This window comes from Nesoenas mayeri (genome assembly GCF_963082525.1).
Source record: "Nesoenas mayeri genome assembly, chromosome: 7".
NCBI lineage: Eukaryota > Metazoa > Chordata > Aves > Columbiformes > Columbidae > Nesoenas > Nesoenas mayeri.
The window spans coordinates 20,692,933-20,704,947 of record NC_137551.1 but is presented as its reverse complement, the minus strand read 5'-3'; the positions used below and the strand labels follow the sequence as shown (position 1 = coordinate 20,704,947).

At 43.0% G+C, this 12,015-nt stretch overlaps 1 protein-coding gene across 1 annotated transcript; it reads left to right on the top strand.

Annotated features, from left to right (window-relative positions):
- Positions 1–29: 29 nt before the first annotated feature.
- LOC308042637 (interferon-induced protein with tetratricopeptide repeats 5-like) lies at positions 30–11,222 on the top strand (the record flags this gene model as incomplete). The annotated part of the gene is made up of 2 exons (XM_080348225.1): positions 30–193; positions 9,785–11,222. 2 exons carry the CDS (start codon positions 30–32, stop codon positions 11,220–11,222), a joined length of 1,602 nt encoding a protein of 533 aa, XP_080204351.1.
- Positions 11,223–12,015: the final 793 nt, after the last annotated feature.

Below are 12,015 nucleotides of genomic sequence, written 5' to 3'. Positions count from 1 at the left end.
GGCGCTCGGCCGGCGGCGCTTCTCAGGCCATGCGGCGGGGCCTATCAGCGGCGGCGGGCGCCGCCCGGCCCAACGCGCCAGGCCCCGCGGGGCGGGAGGCCGCCAGGGGGCGGTGCCTGCCGAGCCCCGTCAGCCCCCGGCCGCGGTTGGCGCTCTCAGCGGCCCGTTACCCTCGCCCGGCGGCGGGTGGGGGGTGCGCTGCCTTGGGCAGCCTGAGCCGGCGCGATTGTGGGTTTCTCAGATAAAACCTGTGCCCCCCGAGCTCCATTTGCAGAAACCTCTCAGCCCTGAGGGTTGCGTCCATGACTGTTAACTGCCCAGCCCTCCTCGTCTTCTCCGTGCGGCCGTGTGAGGTCTGCGGAATCCCCACCGTGCTGCCCTGCGAGGGTGTATTTTATTTGCTGCCCTGATCCGCCGCAGCGGTCCGAGGGCGAAAGCAGCAGCGAGCACAGGGTGACCCAGCGCCCCCCGCGGCCTCTCCCGGCAGCGGCAGCAGCCCCGGGGGTGCCTCCCCCATTTCCCGAGCACCTGCACCTCGGGAAGAGCCGGCCCTGTGTACGGGCTATAGTGCATTGCCAGCAATCGCTGTTATTCTTAAATAGATCATCTTTGAGCATATTCTAAATATATAAAATTTAACACAGGTGGGTTTAAGTTACATGCGGGAACGCAGTTCCAGCAGGGTTACCGTCAGGTTTCTGCTCTGAGGCAACTCGTTGGCACTGTTTGCATACCTGTAATTTCCCAGAGAAGTGTGTCTGTGGTCAGGGGACACATGACCAGGCTTGCAAAAACTTGGAACAAATTCAATCCTGTAATATAAATATTAATGTTACTACATCCATAGCAATATCTTCACAGTAATACAAAAACCTGATATAAAATATCAGAACAGAAATGTTTATTTACAAAGCATTACGATTTTAACAGAAAATAATTGAAGTTTTGATAGAATCCCCTTGTTTTGATACATGAATACATCACTTAATACAAGTGACACTATGCAACCCTTTGCATTCCTGGATCCCATTTCTGAGGGTCATTTTGTTTAAAAAATCTTGGACAGCAAAAATATTGCTTAGTGATTCACTTCGGTTTGCAATCAATTTAATGACAGGGGAAAACCCAAGTTATAAAGTGCCACAAATGCTGCTGTCAAACATAGTAATTATATGCTAAACTAGGCTAATTTGAAGCCAGCATAAAATAGGATATTTAAAGTGATCCTGTCATTTACTATAGTATAGTTCATTTACAATATTTTAATAATAAAAACTGCTTTTCAGGCAATTGTTTGGCTTAGCTAATGATACTAAGGGAGAATTATTTCTCAGCAGGTATCCATTTCAGCGCCAAAGAAATGTACAGAGATGAGTTTTCTCCCTAAAACATGTATATCATTTTGAAGCCATTCCCTATTCTTGTATCTGTACAGAACGCTCAAGTAAACAAAGTCTTTGTATTAAATATGAAAGCAGTTGTTGTTTTCAGCCCATTTCTGCACAAGTGTTTTCCAGGAAGCTCTCGCCTTTGCTGCTGTGAAATGCAGCTCTCTCTGATTCCAGTAAAGCCAAAGTGGAAGCAGCACGGCTGTGGAAGTATTTCTGAATTTTCCTGTGCTGTGCCAAGAGAGTTACAAAGATGGCTGTGAAAAAGCATTGCATAACTTTTCACTTACTCTATTTTAACCATTTTTCTACACTTATTCAATAAACATTTGTGTCAAACCAAAGCATATAGATGCAACTAAATTTGTAAAAATATGTATACTTCGCCAAATTTTTTGCATTCCAGGAGGGAAATCCCCGCATTTTCCCATATGCACTAATCTAGGTACCAAGCAACAGGAAAACAACCACTTGGGACAGAAGCAGAGACAAGAAACTCATAGATATTTAGTAGCATCGTAAATCATTAGTGTCCACATTTGATTTTGGCCTTGCAGAAATCTTTTAAATGCATCTTTTTAGAACTACTTGCAACCTTTATTTTCCATAAAATACATGAATCTGTGTAGATACCCTAATCCTTTTTCTTTCCTAATTTACTGCCTCTTTTCACCACTTATCAAATACCTGATCGTTAGAGGGTTACAGAGTAGCAGCCATACTAGCCTTTATCTTGAGCCCTGGAATACCAGCTCCAGCAAAAAAACCCCAAATATACACAAACACAAAAAATCACTTAAATGAGTCACAAGAGGTGTGTATGTTACTAAGGCTCTTCAACTTCTTGTAGAAACTAGAAGTTCTCATATGTAAGACTGTTTTGCTTTGTTTTTAAAATAAGGAGGAAGGAGGAAAAGAAGGGAAAGGAGCGAAAGGCAAAGGACAGCTTTGTTCTGAAGTCACTGCCTCCCAGAATTCACTCCATGCAGGCTGTAACCTCCCAAGCCGCCAGGCTCCTTCCCCAAGGAGGGCTTCCCTAGTGGCTTGTAGGCTGCCTCGGCTCCCCCTGGACAGCCTGAGGGTCGCTGGAGCCACCAGACAGAGCCACGACCTGGCCACGCCCAGAGGATGAGTGCAGCTTTTACCACCAGATCCAGGGGTTCATTCATGTCCCATGTAGATACTTCCCACACACTTGTGAGGGTGGGGATATGGACTGTTCATACCACAGAAGATAAGCTTTCGTAAGCTAGAATCTAAAATTATTGGAAACATACGAATTGGCAGTCAGAAATCATACAGATTTTTAAATAAAAATGTGGCATACTGTTAATTCTGGTCTGTAGTTACAGAGATGCATGACGGCAACAGCAGCAGTTCTGAGGTGATAACAACATTTGATATAAATGACTTTCTGGCTTGTTGGGACCAAGGGATGACATCTGCTAAAAACCTCACAAAGTGAGGGGAGCTGACACTGTCATATACCAGGAACAATGAGAAGCCTGTTGAAGGACCTTTATATGCATTTTTATTTACTTATTCCTACAAAATATGGTGGGCCACCTCAAATTCTGCACATATTAATTATGAAAGGACATTAGACAGTATCTAATTAAACATATTTCTTAGCAAGATGCTTTCACATTTTAAAATTGAATGGATTCAAGAATGGAGAGAGGTTCTGTGATGTTATTTAAAGATCTTATTTAAAGATCTTATTTACGGGTAAAGTGGAAGCAAATCTTATATAGATAGGTAAACCCAATTTTTTTGTTGTATATAATGTATAATGACAATCTTAGTTTAATGCAAGTATTATCAGAAGTCCAGATCTGATTATTACAAAAAGAAAAATAATGCAGTTAAAATACTTATTTACAGGAAAAGTCACAATAATAGTAATATTGTGGTTAAAATTGATACACACACACATATGCATGGACATTTCTTTGTTTCTATTCCTGCTTTTCTGGACATTCAGATCAGTAGGTTCAGGCTGTTGAAGGGAAAAATGCCAACAGTCATCAGCTGCCAACTTCCTATCTTGGGAGAAACGTGGTGCTAATAGTGCTGGTTTCTCCTTCCTCTCCCCAGGATCCACTTTGGGTCATAAAAAGAAAGGCCTAAAAGCAAGTTATCAAATATTTAATATATTGCATATACATATATACAGGATATATTATACATATATACAGGATACATTAAATATTTGCTAACATGCTTTTGCACCTTTCTTTTTCTTCACTGGTCTACAGCTGCAGGTTACATCCAAATTTACTACATATACATATTTATATATATTAGATACTATTTCTTCGATCTCTTTTTTACCCCTATAATCAATTTTATCAAGACAGGTATTAATTTCTTTTTTTTTTTTTTTTTAACTAAGCATCAGTGAGTTGTTCATATCTGTAGGTGCTCCAGTACCCAGCCCATGCCCCATCTCTTTGTTAACCTGTGGCCCTGTAACATGGCATTGCTGATTGCTGGCAGCAGGCCGTAAGCTTTGCACTGAGTTTGTATGGCCTCGGGACAGAGCCTTGCCAGGCTTGCTGCACCTGGGCTTGTCCTGGCCTGCCTGCAGCTTTGTTTTGCTTGGGAGATCTGTGACAACAGTTTATTGAATTGATTGTCTGTATCTAATTTGTTTTACTTTTATCTTTGCACAGTACAACTGCAGTTTTACGTAGAGAGCAGCAACAAACAGTTGTTGTAGGTGGGATTAAATATTTGGTACTCTTACACAGTTACATAGTGCAGAGAAATACCAGCTTGGTACAATAGCAGAGACCTTGCAATGTGGAGACAGCAGGACCTGCAGGAGTGCAGGCAGAGGTGATGAGATGTTGTATGTTATGTGTATGACACGACACCAATAAACCGGGACCCCAAAGCATGGTGCAAAATAGTGCAAAGATGCATCAGCAGAGACAAGAGGGGTAAATGACCCTTCCCTAGCCTAGGCATGATAACCAGGTCAGCCTACAGTAGCCTGAAACATTCTCCTTATCATGGATACCTCTGAATTTGAACACAGTAAATGCTGGGAGCCGCTAGGAGCTGTTGTGCATTCTCCACAACACAGTGTAATGTATGGCACAGAGCCAGGCTGAAAAAAACAGCTCAGTGACTCATAAGTTTCGATTCCCCTGCTGGTAGTTGTTCCAGCTTCTTTTACAGATTCTGACATAAACTGAAGTTTCACTTTCTGGTTCTCATTAAATTGGTCACAGACCATATGAGGGCTGGAGTATATAAAAGGGAAGTCACAAGAACACTGAGTAGCAGACTTCTGACTTTCAAGCTACCTTAAGACAAGTGAGCGGAGAAGGAAAACCATGAGGTAAGCACACAACCCAGTCTCTGAAAGATGCTTTTTTGCTATGATGCAGAAGATAATGCTTATTATTTACATAAATATATGCAGTGAGGGGCTTTATTGATCCAAACAGCAGAAAATACTTTGCAGAATATTTACTGGAAGAAGCAAAATAAAATAAGGATGTTATTGAATATGGTAATGTTATTGCATCTCCAACAAGGGACAGTCTCTGAACAGAGCTGACAGTCAGAAAAACTGTGTTCATGCAGCCAAATGTGTAGCTGGCACTTATGCATCTGAGAATTTATTTTCTGATCTCTGTAACTGTGAGGACCAGCAAACAGGATAGTGTAGCTTCTGGGCTACAGCGTGGAGCACAAGATGCTGTCAGGGGTGACACTGCTGTGGGCGTCTATTACAGGCCACCAGATCAGGCTGAGGGAGTTGATGAGGCCTTCTATGGGCAGCTGAGAGTGGCCTCACAGTCACAGTCCCTGATTGTTGTGGGTGATTTTAACTTCCCTGATGTTTGCTGGAAGGACCATTCAGCCAGCCAGCCACAGTCCAGGAGGTTCCTCCAGTGCATTGATGATAACTTCCTCATGCAGATGGTGGAGGAGCCGACTAGGAGAGGTGCACTGCTGGATCTCATCCTCACTAACAAGGAGGGTCTGGTCGGAGCAGTAAAGGTTGAGGGCTGCCTGGGTTGCAGTGACCATGAGATGGTGGAGTTCAGCATCTTGTGTGGCAGGAACAGAATAGCAAGTAGAATTGCAACCCTGGACTTTAGCAGGGCTAACTTTGGCCTTTTCAAGCAATTGCTGGGGGAAATCCCATGGGCAAGACTGCTTGAAGGGAAAGAGGCCCAAGATAGCTGGATTGCATTCAGAGATTGCTTCTTCCACGCTCAGGATCAGAGCATCCCCACACGTAGGGAGTCAAGAAAGGGAGCCAGGAGGCCTGCGTGGTTGAATAGGGATCTGTTGGGTATGCTCAAGCAGAAGAGGAGAGTTTACAGGTCATGGAAGCAGGGGCTGGCCACTTGGGAGGAATATAAGGCTGCTGTTAGAGGATGTAGGAAGGCAGCTAGGATAGCCAAGGCCTCCTTAGAATTACAGCTGGCGAGAGGGGTCAATGACAGCAAAAAGAACTTTTTCAAATACGTAGCAGATAAAACTAACACCAGAGGCAACGTAGGCCCACTGATGAATGGGGTGGGTGCCCTGGTGGCAGAAGATACAGAGAAGGCAGAATTACTGAATGCCTTCTTTGTCTCTGTCTACTCTGCTGGAGGCTGTCCTGGGGAGCCCTGTACCCCTGAGACCCCAGATGAAGCCAGGTCAATGGAGGAGTTTGCTTTAGTCAATGAGGACTGGGTTAGGGAGCAATTAAATAGTCTGGACATCCATAAATCCATGGGTCCAGATGGGATGCATCCGTGGGTGCTGAGGGAGCTGGCTGAAGTCATTGCTGGACCGCTCTCCATCATCTTTGCCAAGTCTTGGGTAACGGGAGAGGTGCCCGAGGATTGGAGGAAAGCAAATGTCACTCCAGTCTTCAAAAATGGCAAGAAGGAGGACCCGGGTAATTATAGACCGGTCAGCTGCACCTCTGTCCCTGGGAAAGTAATGGAACAACTTATCCTTGGTGCCATCTCAAGGCATATCAGGGATAAGAGGGTTATTAAGGGCAGTCAGCATGGCTTTACCAAGGGTAAGTCATGCTTGACCAACCTCATAGCCTTTTATGAGAATGTAACAAGGTGTATGGATGATGGCAGAGCGGTGGATGTGGTCTACCTTGACTTCAGTAAAGCCTTTGACACAGTCTCCCGCAGCATCCTCACAACTAAGTTGAAGAGGTGTGGTCTAGACAATAGAGTAGTGAGGTGGGTTGCAAACTGGCTTAAAGAGAGAAGCCAGAGAGTGGTAGTCAATGGTGCGGAGTCTAGTTGGAGGCCAGTATCTAGTGGAGTGCCTCAGGGGTCAGTACTGGGGCCAATATTATTCAATATATTCATTAACTATTTAGACGGGGGAATAGAGTGTACTATCAGCAAGTTTGCTGATGACACTAAGCTGGGAGGAGTGGCTGACACGCCAGAAGGCTGTGCTGCCATCCAGTGGGACCTGGACAGGCTGGAGAGTTGGGCAGGGAATAACCTAATGAAATTTAAGAAGGGAAAGTGTAGAGTCCTGCATCTGGGCAGGAACAACCCCAGGTTCCAGTATAGGTTGGGAGATTACATATTAGAGAGCAGTGTAGGGGAAAGAGATGTGGGGGTCCTGGTGGACAATAGGATGACCATGAGCCAGCACTGTGCCCTTGTGGCCAGGAAGGCCAATGGCATCCTGGGGTGTATTAGAAGGGGGGTGGTTAGTAGGTTGAGAGAGAGGTCCTCCTTCCCCTCTACTCTGCCCTGGTGAGACCACATCTGGAATATTGTGTCCAGTTCTGGGCCCCTCAGTTCCAGAAGGACAGGGAACTGCTGGAGAGGGTCCAGCGTAGGGCAACGAAGATGATTAAGGGAGTGGAGCACCTCCCTTATGAAGAAAGGCTGAGGGAGCTGGGTCTCTTTAGTTTGAAGAAGAGGAGACTGAGGGGGGACCTTATTAATGCTTATAAATATATAAAGGGTGAGTGCCACGAGGACGGAGCCAGGCTCTTCTCGGTGGCAAACAATAATAGGACAAGGGGTAATGGGATCAAACTGGAACACAAGAGGTTCTACTTATATTTGAGAAAAAACTTCTTCTCAGTGAGGGTGACAGAGCACTGGAACAGGCTGCCCAGGAAGGTTGTGGAGTCTCCTTCTCTGGAGACATTCAAAACCCACCTGGACATGTGTGACCTCACCTAGGCGTTCCTACTCCAGCAGGGGAATTGGACTAGATGATCTTTTGAGGTCCCTTCCAATCCCAAACATACTGTGATACTGTTTTCTGAAAGCAATCACACATGCATGCACACACACGCATAAAATAAACCAATATGTTTATGACAACTTTGGAAATTGTATTTACCAATTATCTGTGGAACTAAGCTAACTATATTTAATCTGCATAATAAACCTGGTTTTGTGATATTCATGAATATTCATTTTCCAGAAATGTCTTTTCATTACTTACTCCTCACTGTTGCTGTCATCCATGGACATTATCATGGGTCTCAGATGAGGCAATAAAAACATAAGTTTCATTTTGAATCAAATAGGATTGCTTAAATACTTCAAGATATTCCTGTTGATTTGGGAGCCAATATCTGTTCTGTGGTATTCACCTGTAGGCAAAGGTTTCTAACAAGATAGTTATGATAATAATAGGAACTTACTTCTCCTTCATTCCAAAACAGTGGGTTTACCTCACATACAGCTTTCTGATTAGGAACTGTTAATACCAATCAAGCACATCAGTTAGTCAAAGGAGATTATTTGAGGAAGGCAAAGAAGTCTGTAAGGCAAACTTATGCATTAAGAACATTAATAAATACCTTTTTTGTTTAACCTCCCTCCAGTACCTGTGTCAGATGGTTTGGCTGGAAACGTGTATTCAGAGATGCTTTCCCCAGTGTCCTTCCCACTGTCCCAGAACCTGTAAAAATTGCTTCCCGATTCCTCCTTGGTTTGCCTCTTCGTACTTTTCCAGTGTTTCCACTCCTTTTTTTAACCCCAAAGACGTCTCTTCTTTCACATGATTGAGCAGTTGGGGGGGGAAGCAGACATTGTACCGTGCAGGCTGTTAGACCCTCTAGGTCTTACAGGAGAGAGAGCAGAGAAATCTTTCTAACAATGAAGGATTTGATTAACAAGCCCTGGTTATAAAGGCGTGTACCATTCTTTTGTGAAGGGAGAGCACAATATGGACTGTTCTCTGCACCGTAAAGGTTTATCCTTGATAGATTGTGTGATAAAAGCTGGTCTGCATACCCACACAGAGGCACAGGCAAGAGGGGGAACCCAAATAATACCCTGCCATGGCTGCTCCCAGAGCTGTCCCAAGAGCCACCAGCCCATCCATCTCCACACATATGGAGGAGCACAGAGGCACAAGGGTGGGTGGCAGCTCTCCAATGCCCCAGCCAGGGACACAAGCCCCCACCCAGCCCTGCCAAGCCTGCCTTACATGAGTGCCTTACAGTCTGAACTGCCTAGGAAAATGGGAGTACAGGGTGCAGGGGAAAGCATTTGGGGATTGAAACTTATTATGGAATGTTTGGGGAGAAGACCAAAGGCAGGGAAATGAGGGATGTGGGTGATTTGGGAAGGAACCACTGTTGAAAAATAGAGAGGGATAAAAAGGTATTAAGGACCAGTTGTATGTAAACAGGGTCTAGTCAATATGTGTGAGAATGTGTGTGTCTAGGTGTGAGGCAGCTGGACAGTGAGAGGATCCCTGACCAACTACTAGATATCCAGAGCTGTTTTCTGGGTGTCCATAGGGTTAGTAGAGAGTGCAGTCTGTACCAGCAAGTGAGTAGGGCTGCACACTTTCAGGTCCTATACATCCAAGTGCCAGCAACTGTGGAAACTGGTAGAATCCAAGAGCCAGCTACTGGATACATCAGTATCCGTAAGATTAAAATAGCACTGTGATCTAACAAACAAGGATTTACAAATGCAAGAAATTCAAAACAAAATTTATAATCCAAACCATAAAATATACAGAAACATGGGAAAGGCACCATATAACTTTATAATGAGGAGAGTTTTTTATTTGATTACCGCTTTTGGGTAGGCTTCAGCAATTGTTCCCAGTATAGGAAGTATATTCTTGAGGCCCAGAGGTGTGCCAGCTTTACCACAGAAGCTAGCCCTCCTCTTTGATGTCCAGACCACCAGCTCTGTTGCCACATAAGAGGTGTTCTCATACACTGGCAAGCATAATTACTAAAATAACTATTAAACTCTTTAGGCCTATGGTTTCTGACAGCTTTGGCTTGTTTGCAATATAGGTGACTAGTGGGACCAGGTGAGGTATTGTCTGCTTTTGAAATACATCATGCCTGGTTTAAAACAAGGGTAGCAGAAAGCAAATGGAGTATAAGTAAGTTTTTCTTTGATTTCTTCTAGTACCATTTCCAATAATTCCTTGAAGAGCTCCCTGCTGAAGCTAGAATGTCATTTTACCTGGACTTTGCTGAAGCAGGATGTGGATCTTGATGAACTGGAGGAAACGATAGAAGATCAGGTTGAGTTTTTCATAACATCCAACATAAGAAATTATAATCTACTATCCTATGTATGCCACCTAAAGAATTCAAATGAGGAAGCCCTGAAAAATCTCCAAATAGCTGAAAAAGAAATTAAAAAAAATCATCCAGATGAAATTGCCAGGAGAAGTCTTGTTACTTGGGGGAACTATGCCTGGATCTATTACCATATGAAAAAATATGAAGAAGCACAAACTTATGTGAACAAAGTAGAAAACAGCTGCAAAGAGCTTTCAAGTACAGCTCAACAGAAGAATCAGCTTCCAGACATCTGTGCTGAACAAGGATGGGCATTTTTAAAGTTTGGGAGAAAATACTATGAAAGAGCAAAGAATTGCTTTGAAAATGCTCTGAAGAATGAACCAAATAACCCTGATTTTAATGCTGGTTATGCAATAGCAACGTATCGTTTGGAAGATCTTTTTGACAGACCTTGTGCAGATAAAAGCCTGTCCCTCAAGCTCCTGAAGCGTGCAGTGGAACTGAATCCAAAGGATACTTTCATTGTGGCATTACTTGCATTAAGACTTCAGGATGTAGAGCAAGTTAATGAAGGGGAGAAATACATTCAAGAAGCGATGCAGAAAACCCCTGATTTTCCTCATTTCCTGCGATACGCTGCTAAATTTTACAGAAGGAAAGGAGACGTGGATAAGGCACTAGAGATTTTGAAAAAGGCCCTAAGAGTGACACCAAAATCTTCCTTTTTGCATCACCAAGTAGGAATCTGCTACAGACTAAAGCTGCTTCAGCTGAAAAGGACTACAAGACAGCCACCTCAAGAGCAAGTGGAGGAACTCATCCAACTTGCCATTTTTCATTTTAAAACAGCAACTGATAAAAAGTCAAAATTTTTTTTTGCCTGTATTGACCTAGCAAGGATGTATGCAGAAGGAAAGAGGTATGAAGAAGCAGAAGAGGCTTTTCAGAAAGCAATTCAGATAAGTATTCTATTCAATAATGATAAACAAGAATGGTACTACCATTATGGCAATTTTCAACGTTTTCATATGAAATCGCAATCTGAAGCCATTAGGTATTACAGAGAAGGGCTAAAAATTGAAGAAGATTCTTATGCAAGATGTAAATGCATTCAGGCACTGAATGAATTGTTGGGATGGAAAATTCAGAGAGGTTTAGGAGGTGCAACAGATTTTGCTACACTTGGACTCATTCATAATCTAAATGGTGAGAAACATGAAGCAATTGAGTGCTATGAGAAAGCTATTGAATTGCATCCTGACAATGAAGAGTATCTGAGTGCATTATGTGAACTACGACTTTCCCTCTCAAGCTAAAGCTCCCGAAAATCCTTCACACCAAAATAAACCCCAAACCCAAGGGCATTTCAACAGGCTCTCAAGTTATAACCAGATGAAACATCTGGTAGCATCGCTTTCTGGTGATAACATAGAAGCTGCAGATGATGACTGTTCATTTGTTTGTTTATTCACCAACAGAGAACGTGCTTGGAAAGACTAAATAATAGCTAAGCTATCTTAGTCCTCAGTGCTAACAGTGGTATACAGGTTGTGTTTAAGTGATGATCTGTAGAACATAGAACTTCTAAGCTGGACATCAGATCTTACCTTCTACTGAGAAAAAGATAAGAGAATGATATTATAGTACTTCACCTATCTACTAGAAAGGCATGCTTATACACAAATGGATTTTCTGTTTTGTTTTGGTTTGGTTTTTTTTTCTTTTTTTTTTTTTTTTTTTTAAAAAAGATGTCTTTTTAAAGTGGTATTTAGAAGAAATATTTGTTGGAGACCTGTTCAGTTTTCTACTTCATATGTTGTTTAACTATGAAAAATAACTACTGTTTGGCTAGTTCACTGGAAAGCTTACAAAATGTGCATTGTTGTTGTGAACTATTAAAGAGCATTGCATCCATCAACTGTTGCTTCTGATATCTCTCTCCTGACCAATCCTCATATTAGTAGATGAAAGAAAAGGAAACAGCTATTTGAAAAAGTAACAGGGTTAAAGTTTTGGCAGGATATGAAAAGGTCAGGAGATAGCCCCATTTATTTTCCTGAACTCTCAGCAAAGCTGGCTTCACCAAAGCTGTTGCACCAAAGGATTAAA